The 16,016-nt window shown below is 33.2% G+C and overlaps 4 protein-coding genes across 9 annotated transcripts; 1 reads left to right on the plus strand and 3 right to left on the minus strand.

Annotated features, from left to right (window-relative positions):
• The first annotated feature begins 306 nt into the window (after positions 1–306).
• On the plus strand, positions 307–5,827 carry LOC120633009 (STAGA complex 65 subunit gamma-like). Its single transcript, XM_039903037.1, has 3 exons — positions 307–1,427; positions 1,793–1,816; positions 5,269–5,827. Exon 1 carries the CDS (start codon positions 448–450, stop codon positions 1,423–1,425), a length of 978 nt encoding a protein of 325 aa, XP_039758971.1. The 5' UTR covers positions 307–447; the 3' UTR covers positions 1,426–1,427; positions 1,793–1,816; positions 5,269–5,827.
• LOC120633458 lies at positions 2,505–4,706 on the minus strand. Its single transcript, XM_039903666.1, has 2 exons — positions 4,572–4,706; positions 2,505–3,262 (listed from the first exon to the last, which is right to left on the minus strand). The coding sequence occupies exons 1-2, from the start codon at positions 4,678–4,680 to the stop codon at positions 2,505–2,507; spliced, it is 867 nt and encodes a 288-aa protein (XP_039759600.1). The 5' UTR covers positions 4,681–4,706.
• A 789-nt stretch (positions 5,828–6,616) lies between the features above and the next one.
• On the minus strand, positions 6,617–10,535 carry LOC120633011 (cyclin-dependent kinases regulatory subunit). Its single transcript, XM_039903038.1, has 3 exons — positions 10,315–10,535; positions 8,794–8,921; positions 6,617–7,799 (listed from the first exon to the last, which is right to left on the minus strand). Exons 1-3 carry the CDS (start codon positions 10,368–10,370, stop codon positions 7,726–7,728), a joined length of 258 nt encoding a protein of 85 aa, XP_039758972.1. The 5' UTR covers positions 10,371–10,535; the 3' UTR covers positions 6,617–7,725.
• Positions 10,536–13,134: 2,599 nt separating this feature from the next.
• LOC120633083 (gastrula zinc finger protein XlCGF7.1-like) lies at positions 13,135–16,008 on the minus strand. 6 transcript variants are annotated; one of them, XM_039903180.1, is made up of 6 exons: positions 15,920–16,008; positions 15,597–15,729; positions 15,213–15,523; positions 14,970–15,087; positions 14,178–14,335; positions 13,135–13,422 (listed from the first exon to the last, which is right to left on the minus strand). In XM_039903180.1, exons 2-6 carry the CDS (start codon positions 15,714–15,716, stop codon positions 13,149–13,151), a joined length of 981 nt encoding a protein of 326 aa, XP_039759114.1. In that variant the 5' UTR covers positions 15,717–15,729; positions 15,920–16,008; the 3' UTR covers positions 13,135–13,148. The 6 variants fall into 6 exon arrangements, with proteins under 6 accessions (XP_039759114.1, XP_039759116.1, XP_039759113.1 ...); XM_039903182.1 differs by having other exon boundaries at positions 15,940–15,989; XM_039903179.1 differs by having other exon boundaries at positions 15,597–16,006.
• Positions 16,009–16,016: the final 8 nt, after the last annotated feature.

Genomic DNA, 16,016 nt, shown 5'->3' on the forward strand with positions numbered 1-16,016 from the left:
ATATAATATACCCATTTTTTATGGGTAATTATATTATTATAATATTATATAAACACAGTATGAATATTCTACGCAATAAGTAACATTGGCAGGGTCTACCAAGAGGTTCGTTCCTCGTTGGACGAGCTCTCTTTTTCGTCGTGCACCACGAATGCGATAGCGATAAGTAAGCATTTGTTTCAACGAGTATTAAAGACTGCTTGTTCCATTCTTTACCTATATCTATTAGACCATTTAATCTAATCTGTGGTTGACACTTTACAAGCATCTTAATCTGTGCTTACAAGCGACAAGTGACAGTGACAAGTGAGAAGAAAAATTAAAATGTAGGTGTAGTATCTGTAAACAAAATTATTTATAAAATCTCTTGAAACAAAACTAGTAGATTGAAGACACTATTAAAGTGTAACAGGCGATAAGTAGTAAGAGTGTACGATTATTAAAACAATGACCACAAATCAGCTATGGGGTGAGTTTGAAACTGAAGACGGCGACGATACTGTAATGCAGAACGTGAACTTCAGCCCTATAATCGAACTAGGGCTGCAGAACATACCTGAAATACCTATAACTGTAAAGACATCGCCTATCGAACTACCAACACCGAATTTAATAACTCATACAATACAATTGCACGCATATTCCAAAGAACTGTTAGCTATAATAGAACAAAACGAGAACACATATTGCGAAGATGGGCAAATGGACACGCTAAATATACCGAATGCGCCACCAGAACCCATTTTAAAAAGCGAACACGAAACCATACCGCCTATAAACTTTTTACCGAAGCAATACTGTGATTTCTCTCTTGGGAAAGGACCTGTTATCCTACCATTCACTCCAGAAAGCCATAAACGAGCATTAAAACAATGTGCAGCTATTGGCATAGGGCATATTGGCTTTGCAACATGTACTAACACAGCTTTGGATACAGTTGCTGATGCTTTGGACATTTACATGACAAATATGTGCAAGTTAATGAGAACAGCTGTTGATAGAGAAGCTAGTGGTCTAAAATCTGGCTTCCCAGATGTCGTATCAAAGGTATTCGCTGACTTAAATGTTGGTAATTTGCATGAGTTTTATGAGAACCGTGTTGTAAGATATAACAGTATAGTAAAGAACAATTGTGAAGATCTAAGAAATCAGTGTGAAGTTATAGCGATAGGGGATATAGCACCGCAATTGAAGCTTGAAGAAGTTCCCGAACTACACTTCCCTGCTGTGTTGGATGATGCATTTACACCATCTCTAGAACCTGGCTTTCAAATGCTGCAAAGTTTGGAACAAGAACAGCTACAAAATCTAGAACTGTTGGATACAGTTACCACTGATGATATCAGAGTTGATGTAATGGAGTTTACACAACAGGAAATAAAATTGCCTACATTATCTCCTACTGCTAAAAAGAAAAGAAAATAAATGTATGAAGTTCATTACTTTTGTTTTGGTTTTTCTGTTATAATCTTTTCTATTCTCATCCTAGTCTCATGGTATATATATATAAAATTGGATGTAGTTAAATGATAAGGATCAAAGCTAAACATAGTTTTGAGGTGATTCAGGCAATAGACTTTGTGATGCCAAGTCATTTTATTTTGATCCTTTTAATATAATCATACCTAATATTGGTGGAATAAGTCAAGCATATAAGCTGATAAGAGAATTTTTCTATGATATAAAAATAGTAAAATTAAAAAGCTAAAATCATTTTATCAAGAGCTTATGGAAAAGGGCGACAACACTGAAGATCAAGTATTATGTCAGGCTTTCTCTTTATTGTCTGCAGATAAGATTGACTCCGGCTGGCAATATATTAATATTTGCTAATATATATATATATTAACAAACTACTAATAACTAATATAATAAATTATTAAAAGAGTTAGAGCCTGTCCAGATGAGGCGTTTTACGCGCGAGTGAACTCGCGCGTTTCAATTTATATTGCGTCCAGATATCACGTGTTACGCGCGTTCCTACGCTGGGAGGCATTCAGTTATAAACATGGACTCGGACACAGCGGTTGTGTTGTGGCTTGCATACTGTCGATGGAAACGTCGTAAACGAAGAGAAAGTCGACGATTTAACGTGCATCCAATTCTACGTGACAGAATGACGCATAGTATGTTCATAACATTATATCCAAAGCTCAGAGAACACAGCGAAAAATTTTTCAACTACTTTCGAATGTCAATAACATCTTTTGATGATTTACTGGAAATTATTCAAGAAGATTTAACTCCATGTCAAAATTATGTGGTACGGGATACTGTTTCTGCAGAAGAAAAACTCGTGATTACTTTAAGGTAAGTGATAATTTTTATTGTTTTATTATAAAATGTATGAATAATAGTTTTGTAATTTAGAGGTACTTAATACTTTTAATTATTTTAATATCAACCTAACTTTTGTACTTTTGACGTAAGAAAGAATCAATTTAACAAAAAATTATGAATCATTAAAAAACATTCTAACAAACTAGTAGGTTATTTAACCTTAATTAATTATTGTATAGCTCCATTAATTCAGATTCTTGCGAATCTTGTGTAGATGCCGGTGATGGTGTTGTTGGAAGAGTGTTTTGGGCGAGAGTATTCCGTGGCGTAGTGAAATAACCTCGATTATAAGTTGCAGGGGACAACGAAGATGTTAAAGATTCTGTTGTGTTATATCCTGTTTCTTCAAAATAATCTCTCTGTCCACGTTGTGTTAGCCCTACTTGGTAATGATATTGTGTAGAAGGTTGGTAGGCAGATCGAACAGCTGAAGGTTTATCATACATGGTTTGTTGAGCTTGAAGCACTTTCATTAATTCAATTTTTGTTTGAAGTCTGTTTTCCTCTGGTATTTTAATAAGCTCCTTGTGTAATGACATGCAGAATAATTTGTCATCATCTGACTCCATTTGGTTTGATGTCTGTGGCTGATTTCTAGATGTTAAATTTTTGTTTATGATGGCGAGAAATTCTTCATCAGCTGCGTTCAGCTTTTTTTTCTTTTTCACCTGACTAAGCGGAGGTCTCATTACATCTTCCCCATCGCCAGAAAATTCTTGTTCTTCAGCTGTTACAGACGTGGTGTTGATATTGCTTTCAGTAGCTTTATTCCGTGTCGATCGTTCGAGGAACATCAAACGTTCAAAATAAATATATTTGGCTTTGCTGGAGGCTCCTGATCCAGACGGTGTGGTTTTCATCTTCTTCATTTCTCTAACAAAGCCATCACGCAATCCTTTCCACTTCTTTTGCAATGAAATGCCTGAAATCAATAATAAACGTATTGAAATGGTCAAAAGAAATATTTATGTTTGTATATGTATAATTTTTTGTATCTACAAAATAAATAGAAAAATACAATTACAAATAGTGCTATTTAAAGGGTGACCGGTAATTCAACCTATTCCTTGAAGGAGGTTAAACTAGGGATCATTTGCCACAAATTAACCCATATCTCCCAGTTGATAAAGGTTAATTTGTGGCAAATGATCCCTATTTTAACCTTCTTCAAGGAATAGGTCAAATTACTGGTCACTCTGTATGCAGACATGCATATAAATACATGAATATAAATAAATACTGTACATATTATAAGAATTTAATGGACAATATTTAATAATATTAACTTTTTTTCAGATATTTGGCCACAGGATGTTATTTTGCGGACCTGCATTATGCCTACAGACTAGGAAAGTCTACAGTTATCGGAATAGTACAGAAAACCTGTTACGTTATGTGGCAAAAACTACAAAATATAGTAATGAGAGAACCCACGAAGGCTGAATGGGAAGAGATTTCAAAACAGTTTCAAAAATATGCAAATTTCCCAAATTGCATCGGTGCCATCGACGGCAAGCATATCCGTATTATAAAACCCAACGATTCTGGGTCTCTTTTTTATAACTATAAAAATTATTTTTCGACTGTTTTACTGGCTGTATGCGATGCAAATTATTGTTTTATTTCAGTAGACATCGGCGCATATGGAAAAAGTAACGACTCCTCAATTTTTAAAGACTCAGTTTTGTATAAAAAACTTGTCGAGAAAACTTTAGATATTCCAGATCCAAAGCCAATATCGCAAACAGATTCAACTCCCTTACCCCATGTGATAGTAGGAGATGAAGCGTTCAGTCTGTCTGAAAACATTATGCGCCCTTATTGCGGTAAATCTCTAACAATCAAGAAAAAAATATTCAACTACCGCTTATCCAGAGCCCGGCGTTACATTGAATGTTGCTTTGGTATCTTGGTAAATAAATGGAGAGTTTTTCATAGACCGTTGAATGTAGACTTAGAGTTTGCAGAAAACATAATTAAAGCTTGTTGTGTTCTTCATAATTACGTCAGGTTAAGGGATGGTTATAGGTATGACCACACTCTGTACGAAACATCTTTGAATAGTTTGAACACTGAGGTAGTAAGGCCTAATGCAAGATCGCGAAATACAAGAGACAAATTCGCGGATTATTTTGTTAACGAAGGCAAACTCCCTTGGCAAGATAAAATGCTATAGTAAAATTAATGTTATCTAAGAAATAATATTATTAAATAAACTATCGTTTACTTACCTAAAGCTTTTTTCTTTTCTTGGGAATCGCCAGGTTCACAAAAAATTTCGACTATTTCTTCCCAGTTCCTACGTTTTATTACTCTATTGGAATAGTCTGAAGATTCCATATCCCATATGGCTACTCTTTTTTCAATTTCGTCTAAAAAAGTTCAGTATCGAAGTTATCACGCTCCATTTTTAGTACGTCCACTCGCTACAGATTCGCGCGTAGTACTGGACGCAGTAACGGCGTTCGAGTACCTCGACTCGCGCGTTCTACGCGCGTAGAACGCGCGAGTCGAGAGTCTCGCTCGTTACCGGCGTTTTACGCGCGAGTGAGGAAACGCGCGTCATCATCTGGACGGAATATATGTAGCTGTAGTATCTCGGGAACGCGCGAGTGTCTACGCGCGCGTCGACTCGCGCGTAAAACGCCTCATCTGGACAGGCTCATAAATAAAATAAGATATAAATAAATAAATATATATATATATATTTATTTATTTATATCTTATTTTATGTACTTAAGTGTGTAAATTTATGTATTGTTTATTTTAATTGCGATTTCCTGTCTCTCATGTTTTGTTGTGTACTATCGGTAAGGTTACCTGGCAGAGATCACTTTTAGTGATAAGGTCGCCTTTTGCTTTTAATTTAACTATATTTGTAATTTCTCCTTTATTACGCAATAAAGATGTTTAAATAAAATAAATAAAATATAAAGTTTGAGAGACAGAAACAAAAAACTTCAATCAATGTTTTCAGCATCACTGAAATTGGAGGTAAACGCCCAAAACCTTCTCCGTTGAAAGGAATACATGAACAAAGACCTATTAAAGAATGAACTAACTGTTGAAAATTATCCATAACCAAATAAGTATCGGACATTTTCATGAAAAATTGCGATAGTAAAAATTAGTTGAATTAAGTATGAAGTTTTTATTTCTAGTATTAACAATCTACATAAGCTCATATGATCACTATAAGTGTAAATAAAACAACTCCTTCAACATAGCACCAAATAATTTATTTGTACCAAATTTGATTTAATTAATACCAGAATTGACAACACAATGATTAAAATGAGTTTATCAATTACTAAAATCGCATATATACAAAGATGTCAAATACAGTTAGCTGCATATTAAATTAGCTAAACACAACCTGAATACATATAGATTTAAAGTATGAGATTGAATGTGTCAAAATTTTTAAGTCACCATTAACAAGTATTAGGGAGAAATCAGATTTTCCAGTACCTACTCTATTTGAAGACTCAAAGGGAAAAAGAATTAATGTCAAATGATGTATTATTATAGATAAACAACTTTATATACTTAGGTACTTTAAACTTTTATAATACCCCAAGTATTTTTTAATAAAGAAATTGAATTTAGTTGCTGGTTTCGAAATAAAGACTGTATATATACACATGCAATCCCATTCTTTTTCTTGAGTTATAAATATAAGCTAATTTTAACAACTATAAGAAATGATACATATCATTAATTTTTTTGAAAGATTACACTACAAAAAGTATCAATAATATATCAAAGCGAATATTTAATTAGTGAAACTTAAGCATAGAACGAGTGCCGACAATAAAGAAAGTAATATCAATTACATTTAATATTTTCATAAGAGTGTAATCTTCCAATAGAAAAAAAGGTGGTGACGAAACTTAAAATAATGACTAAATTTAATCTTAAAAGAACTTGGAATGAAGATCATTACACCCATAACAAACCAATATATTCTAAAATTCTATAGTAATAAACTGTACTTAACTTATATTTTTAAAAATCATTACATAGGAACCACCAAAGGTGTTTAGTCACAGCACTAAAATTGCAATTTCTATGGCTCCATGGTCCCGCACAGTTAAGTCTGTTCATCTGTCCACCTGTGACAGCTTTTAAGTTTATAATATTTTGTCCATACCTTCATATTATTATGTCTACATCAATGCTGAGCATTGTTATTAAATAACATTCAACCGTCAAGCTGGAGAAGAGAAATCTTTAGCACATACCAACCTATTCAAATAAAACAGCGTAATGTACATACGGGTATCGCGGCGCGTGTACTTTGTCATGATCCCTTAAAACTCCTCAAAAAGGTTAAATTACCCTAAAAACTAGTGTAAATGTCTATATTTAAAACTTGGCAAAGACCATGTTACATCATGATTGGAAAAAGAAAATATCCAAGATTAGAAAATTTAAAATTCTTATACCTGAAAAACATTAAAACCTATTGAATTAAGTCAATGCTGCAGTTACAAGTAGGTTGTCCTAGAAATATTTTATACTTCCATACAAGGCACAATTGGTGTTTTATTGATAGTGTCAAACTTGCATACATGACAGAAGCAAGGTCCGCACCAAGTGAGCAGCCTTACATATAAATTTCCTAGAGAGCAAATTGCTAGTACTTCCATAAGTACTCCAGTCTGATAAAATTGTAGCACTGAGCTTTTTGTCTAAATATATTACTTATGATAGCAAAACTTTTGATTGTCAATAGCATTTGAAGGGTAAGGTCTGCTTTTCAATAAACCAGTAGTCCGCTCCGATGACTACTTGCGATGTTATTCGTAGTGTGTAAACACGTGAGTCATAGGAGTCCACTCGAAAGTTGGTCCATACGTTATAGGTTTTTCAGTGACCAAGTACCATTTGTCTTTATCCTGAACAGGACGATGACAGATCAGCTACTGTATTTTTTGTAGGTTTTCATAAAATAATCAAAGTGACATCATAAAAACAAAATCCGAGTCACACTACCGCATAGAATAGTTTTTCCAGCACATTTGGTCAAGTACTTGTATCGTGAAAACCAGCCCTAATTCCAATAACCAGCATTCATATAAAAATGCAATGCTAACGCCAGTGAACAATATTATTTAACTGTGACAATTTCTACTCTTAACTAAATTAGGTGTTGATTCTGAAGGCAAAGCTACTAGCGCAATATGGATCCAGCTATTTAGTTTTGGATTGAAGTTCATGTCAAAGTAGACTGTTGATTTCATGTCTAATGAAACTGAGTTACATTCTTTCATGCCAAATGAAAATAATGTTGATAGTGTTAATGTTTGTTATGAGGCAAACAAGAAGTTATTATGTCTAATCTCATGACTGTACAGGGTTAATGTCTGTACAAGGTTTAAATCAGAACCGCCTAATGTTTTTGTTATCTGCCTTCTCAATTGTCTTCTTACGTTTGAACAGCAGGATGTGTGGTTCTGCAACAAATAAGGGCTGTTATAGCTCCATGTCAGGGTGAGTGTTAAGCTGCTGTTCCACTGAATATGTGTGATATAGCTAACAAACAGTATTAAAAACACACATAAACTGTGTACACAACTAAACATTACAGCATCAAATAACACTCTTCTTTACAATGGTTTTTCAAACAAGCGGTAAGTCACTTCATACCATTTAGTAGAGGACTAGTTATTTTACTTCTAATGTTCTAAACATTCACGATAAAATGGAAAAAAGTTTGTGAGCTAGCGACATTCCGCAGGTGTAAAGTGTGAAGTGCATAGGGCGTTTTCACTGTTTTTGGACACAATATGCTGCATACAATACAAATGAGGAATCTGTATATCCTTAATTCAATGAGCTAAGGGTAAGGAAGGTTAGGTTGGTACAGTAATAATTGAGAGACAAAGCAGTTGTCCTGGGAAGTAGATTTTGCCACAAATCTGTAACTGAGCATGCAGAACATATTTGGTGGGACACCCTTAGGCACAAATAGTTTGTAGTTTAAATGAAAATTAAAACAAATTCACAACAGTTTTGCTGATGCTGGTGCAGACAATGAGCTCAACCTGGACAAGCCCAGAGTAAGGAAATTGTCTAAGGATGATGATGCTTGTGGGAGGAGACCTGTGCCCTGTAGTGGGCCAGTTATGAGTTGATATGATGATGATGGTATGTTATAAACTATATTCAATAGTTACAAAAGTAACCTTGCAAAAGTTAGTACTACTAAATTCTGTACAAAGTTATAAAAAAATTAAGTTTTTAATAATTTTGTACTAAATTAGTAGTAGAAATAAACATTAATAGTTTTATTGAAAATTCAATGACATACTGCATATGACCACAACCTTTTAGCAATAAAATCAACAGCTTTATATTTGTAACAGCATATTGTTTAGCAATTAGTAACAGACACAAATTTTGAGCTAGATCTTGTGGCATCAAGGTATTGAAGAGGGTAAGACCTACCTGGTGTGTGTGTCATATAGTGGACCCATCCTTGGCTCTGTTGTACACCAATACTACGCCACTCCTGCTCAGACATCAGGTGATTCTTTGGAACCAACTTCACCATTTCCTTAGGCAACACCACATGCCTGAAATAACATAATACATACTTTTATTATTTATATCAGACCCAAATTGAAAAATAATGTTTTTAAGCAAAGCTTTGCCTAGCAACCAACCAAAGGCATCAGTCCTTTTTATCAAACATAGTCGCATGTTGATTCATAAGAAAGATTATAATCACAGTTTTATTTCTTGATTATTATTACCACAGAAAATTACTTAAATAAGTTAAATTGATTGTGTGTAATCTCTGTAATATTTCATTTCATTCAATTTAAAATGATTTTATTTGATTCATGTAAATAAAAATATTTTAAATTGAATTGTGTTAATAATCATTTAATGTATGGCCGGCATATAACGCAAATTTATACAGTTTTTACGCAAAAAACATACACAGAATTAATTATTTAAAAATTATATTTTTTTGTTTGAACTAACCTATTGAAAATGGTTAAGTCGTGAAGCTGCTGATTTGAAATTTGGTCAAAAAAGAGAGCATGTAGAGAAATGTTTGTCAAAATTGTTTTGTGTTGGATAGGTCTTGTTTTGTAAAATTCTTTGTAAACCTGGGGAATACCAACTTGTATACAATTTTTTTTGTAAACCTAGAGAATTCATAAATTTAAATAAAAAAAAAAATTGTATTCATACAAAGTTCTAGGATTGATTCTAATGTAATGTATATAATCTGTATAAATAAATAGTCAAAATAAAAATTGTTAAAAATAAAATAGTATACAATTTTTCAATTCATCACTTGCCAAAATTTTGATTACCCTTATTGAACAATTATTTACATTTTAGCTCTGGTTTAGATCTATAACCAGAGATCTTTAAAGCAAACTTAAGACTGCTCTAGTCATACATAGTTTCGCTTAGGCTTAGCATAATCTTTGATTTATAATTTGTAGATTTATAATTGTCTCACATTAAAATTAAACTGAGCATTGAACAAAATTTTAATTCATTTGGCCGCTCATTTGCTAAGCTGTGGAAGTTATTGAATCCAAGAATTTATTTGAATTATATAAAATTAAGGTGAGTTCTTAAGATGCCTCATGACATAAGCCATCAACTGAATAAGGCGGAGATCAATTGAGTATACTTTGGCTTTACACCATCATACTAAGTGATAAACAAGATGGATTTTATTTAACTGTTAGTCTGAGCAATTGAGAAACTCTGAAAGAGAAAAGATACAGAATAACCAGCTATTTATTGCGAGTTTTTTTAAATTTAAAGTTAAAGTATTTGATTAACCTCATCACCTAACATTAATGGAAAAATATTTACACGCACAAGAGACTGTTAAAGTAATATTTGAATAAATAACTTTGCAGTATGTTATTAGTTACTATTGTACGAAGGTTTTTCATGTTCTACCGCAAGTAAACAGTTTAAAATTGACGAACAAACCTATACTCGTGATCCTCGTCAGAATATTTTTCAGAATAGTAAATTTCTCTCGTCATTTTTTGATTTTTGGTTCCTTGCAGCTAGTAAATAACTATAATAATCGATGCCTGATTCCAATTAATACTGAAAATCAGCTATTAATCGCAGAAATCACAAAAATTAACACGGCACAAAGAAGCTTCGAAAGTTTTAAAACAGCTTGACAGTTTGACAATTCGTTAACGAATAACGAATTTGAAAATTCAAATTTATGTCAGAAATGTCATGATGAACCATAATCTTATTAGCCATAGACATATTATTTTTAACCCTAGTTTTTTTTAATATTAAGATTCTCCGGACAAAGAGAATACATGGATTTACTTAGTATGTAAGTGCAACTGTTACTTTATTTATTATTTATTTTGTATTTCAAACCTATAAGGGTACAATAAAATGTTGTGTTTGTATCCTCTTTGGTACATAATGCTATTGTCTATGGCAGCAGACTATAATTCAACCTGAGAACCAGTGCTAAGAGCGATGAATATTGAATATCTTGCCTACGTCTAGTAGTTACAGTTCTGGTGCTGACTGCTGATTAAATTAATTTGAAGCGCTGCGCTGATAAACGGATATATTTGAAATAAATTTGACCGATTACTTTGTCGATAGTAGTCATCGAAACTATTTCTGTTAAGATATTTTATCAATAATTCATAATAGTGAAGCAACGATTGTTACAGTTTTTCATCTTATTTATTAAAATCATGCCTGCGCAATATGAACGTCGTAAATTGCGGTTCTAAGTTTAATCATTAATGATTACTTATACTTTTGTTCCACACATTTTCATCAGTTTTTTTTAATAGGCATTCCACACATCCATCCAGTTTCAGAAGTACAGTATACCAACATTATTTTTTGGCGATATAGAAAGGCAGACATTTTGAGTTTCTTTTAATATCTTGGACAAATTCCTGTTTACTTTTTATTACTTCTATCAAGAGCATAATTTTTTTATTTATTATATCGCCTTTAATGGCTGCCTTAGCTGAGTGGCAAGTAAATCAACTTGACCAAGAAATGCAGATAAGCACGTATCTATTCGAAGTGATGATGCAGTCTTAGATTGTAGTAGACTAACCTATTAGTGGTACGGCAGTTAGGTATATTTAAATCATGCCTCTAATTAGCATCGTACTGCAACGTGAAATCGCTTGGCAGCCAGCTCATTTTTGGTGGTAGGAAGGTAACTAGCCAAGACAGCCAGACAAAATGAATGGTGCAACTTCATCTAAATTCAATTCTTCATCAATAAACTTTGTACTAATTTAATTTTAATAGCCACTTTTATTAACTGGTTTTAGAGTATTACTTAGAATATTAGAAATATTCGGTAGTATACAGCAAACTAAATATTACGAGCGATAAATTAAGAAATTTTTTGTATGACAAATTATCTGCGCTTGCTGATTATATAAATAAATGACCCGGTATGTTTGCTTTTTATTTCAATATCCATTTCTGTATAATAATCTTAATAACAGAATTTTGGACGAAAATATAAACCTACTTAAATTGTACGTTCTGCAATGTATGAATCTGTAAGGTACTCACCATCAGATCTACACTAGAAACTTAAATTAAACCTAAATTTCGAAATGGTCATTTCGGAATAAATCCCTTTCGAACGAAAAAATAATTAAGCATATCACTAGCAAACCTAGCTTCCTGCCCAGGAAGTCTCAAAAAGTATCGATATCGAAAGAAAAACATCGTGTACGTGGGCAATCCCACGTACACGATTGGGTATATTTATATTTCCCGAATCCCGATTACCGGCATTTTATTTCCAAGTACCAGTGGAGTTTTTACTCATTTTTAAATCTTACGACCCACGACTTATAAACATAGAAACAGCGAACAGAAAAAAACATTTTCCAAGATTATAAATTAAGATGTTCTGCGGGAACAAACAAAAGCAAGTACAACCTATTTAAGAACCCCTTTTTTATTGGGCTATTTATACCATACTATACTATATATAAATAGGTAGGTACCTAATTGGTACCCATATCGAATGTCGGTTTATCAGAAAGGGCGACCTCTATGTTTTTTATATATAAGCTTATAATACAATAATTTGATATAGTATTAATGATTATCATCCACCCATTGTCCATAAGCCATAAGTTTCACTGCTGGGCATGGGTTTTAACCTGCCATGCGAGACATGGGTTTTACTTCCTTACTCTGGCTAGAACTACCTCTTTTACCTTAACAGTAAAACCCGACACCAAGTTCTTACTGTTTAGTAAAATAATAATAAATACGGCCCCATATGCATGTTTGCCCATACAAACATTGATCTCAGTAAGAGCTGTATTGTAGGTATTATCTGAGTAACTCTAGGACACCTACCTAACTCTTTACTCTCGAGTAACTAAATCAACTCTGGCAGGGATAGCACGGGCAGGAGACAAAAAATATATCTCCAGATTATGTCCCCTGACAAGGGATATAATTAACGTGTCCACCTGCTAAAGCACGGGAACAAGAAATAGGAGAAGTTTACCCCCGTTTATTATTACACATATATTATTTGGATATTATTTCCACTTGTGCGCCAATGCTCTGAAAGTTGATAAAGCAGTGGGAGAAGATACATTTTTATCCTTTCCCCGGGGATATAATTGTCTCCTGCCCAAGCTAGCCGTTCTGGTGGACTAATTATTTGGCGAGTGCGATAAATAATAGGAGCAGTTTAAAATTTGTTTCAAATTCGATTTAAATTTTAAATACCTACCAAATAGGTACCTATTAAATGAAATGCCATAGTATTAGAATTCAAATTATTTATTTTTGTGACATTTTTCGTGTTTCACAAGATCTATTTTTCGGGCAAAATTTGAAGGACAATATTGGCATGACAAAGATTTTTCAGTATTGTGCAAAAAGGTCACATGGCGTTTTAGGTTTGAGGCGCGCGAAAATCTTATACCACATAAAGAGCAAATATGTGGTTTTTCTCCACTATGTGTTGCTATGTGCTGTTTTAAGTCCCCATTAGTGATAAAAGTGCGACCGCACGTACTACAGCTATACTTCCTTTCTCCTGTGTGCACCCTGAAAATTTCTAATAACAAATTATCTTACAAATAAATAAAATAAAAAAAAAACATTGTTGTAATCACTGAATTAAGAACATACAGAAGCAGTGTGCACAACTAATATTGAAGCATCAAAAACCACTCCACTTTAGTAGTGTTTCTCAAACAGTCACTTCATTCCATTTATAGACTCCTTTATTTATAATAAAGTTACCAGTGTTTGTGACATTAAACATTGTTCCGTAAAACAGGCAAAAGCAAAAATTGTTACCTGGCTTGCTACCATTATTCAACAGAAAAACTTTTCTTGTGTCTAGCGTAATATCATACAAAATGCAACTTTATCAATAATTAGAGTGTATTGTACGAATTGTTTAATCGACTGTAATTCGAGTGACAACCTAAATTTAAGCTGTTAAATTGTAAATAGGCACCCACGAAACAGGAATACCTAGTGTGGGTACCATCGGTAACATGGAATCTGTAAATGTTGTTTTTGATAATAAATATTTTTCATTTTCATCAAGCAGTTGACGAGTTGTTGTTTACCTATAATGTTCTAAACATTTACTGTGAAATGGGAAAAGTGTGAGGACTAACGTTCTGTGGTTGTGGAGTGAGACATGAGCGTTCTCACTGTTTTTGGACACAAAGCAGTGGCTTGCAATAACAACTGAATGAGGGTTTTGTATCTTCTTAATACTGTGTTGTAAGGCTTCCTTCCTTATCTAAGTTTAATTAATTATATTTTTAAAAAATGAACTTACCAACCTGACATGATATTTATAGTTGCCTATTGTTTTAAACCTACGTGGGCACAATACACACTGGTATGGCATTTGACCAGTGTGCTTACGTTTATGTACAATTAACCCTGAAGATTGTGCAAAGGTTTCCCCACAGGTTGCACAGTGATATGGTTTCTCTCCCTGCCAGTTAAAAAAAAGATCTGAGTAGTAAGTATTGAGTCCTGTTGTGACCATGATCCATGCAACTGGGTTGAAATATTGACAAATCAAAAAATATTATAGTGGTATGTACCCGTTGAACTACATTAAAACATTAATCAACATCCTCATTATATTATTACTGGTTATATAATTGAAGTGCAACCTTTTAAGCAAAAAGTTTTGTTCTCAGTGGATGATCCTTAATTTAAAACTATTTCATATTAATGCTACCAGTGCCGAACAGGCCAAGAGGCATAAATATGAAAACCTGAAAAGCAGCTTCATTTTTGTGCCTTTTGGAGTAGAAACTTTGGGACCGGGGGTCCGGAGGCACAAGTTCTTTTCAAAGAATTATCAAAAAGGGTTATCAAGTCTACCGGGGATCCTAGAGTGGGCAGTTACCTTGGCCAACAAATTAGTTTGGCCATCCAAAGGGGCAAAGCATCTTAGGAACTGTGCCTCCCTGCGGTGGTTTTGAAGACTTTTTAGATTTTATTTAGTTTTATAGTTTATATTAGGTTATATTTATAATTTATATAAAATTTCCACTTTATATAAAAACTGGAAACACTCAAATCTTGTTTGGAATAAAGATGAACCAAAAGGTATTTACCGTATGAATTCTCAAATGTGCATTTAAATTTTCAACTATGGTAAATTGTTTCTTGCAATATGTACACGAATGTTGCTTATCTTTTAAGTGTGTAGCTAGATGAGTTTTGAGTCGAAACCTGAAAGAACAATTATTCAAATGTGTGTTTTAGTGAGTCTCAAGATATTTATATATTTTTTTTTATTATTAAACTCAGGTATTTCATTAAAATCTACTTATTTTGGATAAGGTTTAATATTCTACCTTGATGACATAATTTTTCCACAAGTGAAACATTGTTGTTTTTGAGCAAGCCTTTTCTGTTCATATAATTTTGTGCAACAATCCTCTACTGTAATTCGGTCTTTACATTGGAATTCTTTAGACAACTCTCTCTCAATATTGGCATTTTCATTTACTTTAATTGTATCGCTTTCTTCCACTGACGTGTAATTAGACTTTTTTCTCAAATCAAAATCAGATTTTTTGCAAAGATTTATAAATTGAATACATTCGTCTAATTTTTGGTTACAAATCACACATATTGAAGAAGGCAGGCCGTCGTTAGGATATATCTGGGAAATAAACGATTATCCTTTGAGAATAAATTGATGTAGTCAATAAAATCAGTTATGATTCTTCCCTTACTTCAACATTTGTTAAATTCATTATTTTGGAAGATAGTATAGATTTCGAGTACGCGCCATCAAATATAGTTATTAATGAGTTAGCTGTTTTTAAACATAATCTACATTTATTGATATCCATTGTCCTTCAGTACCTAACATTAACATTAATATTGAAATGAAGAATAACGCAACAACAACAACAACAACAACAACAAAATGACAAACGTGGAGTAGAGTAGGTACACTATACTCTACGTTTGTTGTACTGTACTCAGTTAGGGTTAATGTATTCTGTGACTCTGCTGAGTGCTGACTCTGTAGTCAGTACTAGTTCTTACTGACAGGGGCAAATTCCAGTATACCATTACTGAGTAAAGAAGAAGAGTTTGTTTATTATAGTAAACACTGATTACAGAAAACACAACTGACAAGTGACAAC

The sequence above is a fragment of the Pararge aegeria genome, chromosome 21 (assembly GCF_905163445.1).
Source record: "Pararge aegeria chromosome 21, ilParAegt1.1, whole genome shotgun sequence".
NCBI classification, from domain to species: domain Eukaryota; kingdom Metazoa; phylum Arthropoda; class Insecta; order Lepidoptera; family Nymphalidae; genus Pararge; species Pararge aegeria.

What these genes read in the sequence shown, in the direction of transcription:
- LOC120633009 (XM_039903037.1), top strand. Translation starts at nt 448, where the DNA reads ATGACCACAAATCAGCTATGGGGTGAGTTTGAAACTGAAGACGGCGAC.
- LOC120633458 (XM_039903666.1), bottom strand. Translation starts at nt 4,680, where the DNA reads ATGGAATCTTCAGACTATTCCAATAGAGTAATAAAACGTAGGAACTGG. An exon ending in AGAAAAGAAAAAAGCTTTAG is followed by an intron (nt 3,263 to 4,571) that starts GTAAGTAAACGA and finishes TATTGATTTCAG; the next exon opens with GCATTTCATTGCAAAAGAAG.
- LOC120633011 (XM_039903038.1), bottom strand. Translation starts at nt 10,370, where the DNA reads ATGACGAGAGAAATTTACTATTCTGAAAAATATTCTGACGAGGATCAC. An exon ending in GACGAGGATCACGAGTATAG is followed by an intron (nt 8,922 to 10,314) that starts GTTTGTTCGTCA and finishes ATGTTATTTCAG; the next exon opens with GCATGTGGTGTTGCCTAAGG. An exon ending in CTATATGACACACACACCAG is followed by an intron (nt 7,800 to 8,793) that starts GTAGGTCTTACC and finishes TATTTGTTGCAG; the next exon opens with AACCACACATCCTGCTGTTC.
- LOC120633083 (XM_039903180.1), bottom strand. Translation starts at nt 15,716, where the DNA reads ATGGATATCAATAAATGTAGATTATGTTTAAAAACAGCTAACTCATTA. An exon ending in CACATTTGAGAATTCATACG is followed by an intron (nt 14,336 to 14,969) that starts GTAAATACCTTT and finishes TTTAACTGGCAG; the next exon opens with GGAGAGAAACCATATCACTG. An exon ending in AACTATAAATATCATGTCAG is followed by an intron (nt 13,423 to 14,177) that starts GTTGGTAAGTTC and finishes AGAAATTTTCAG; the next exon opens with GGTGCACACAGGAGAAAGGA.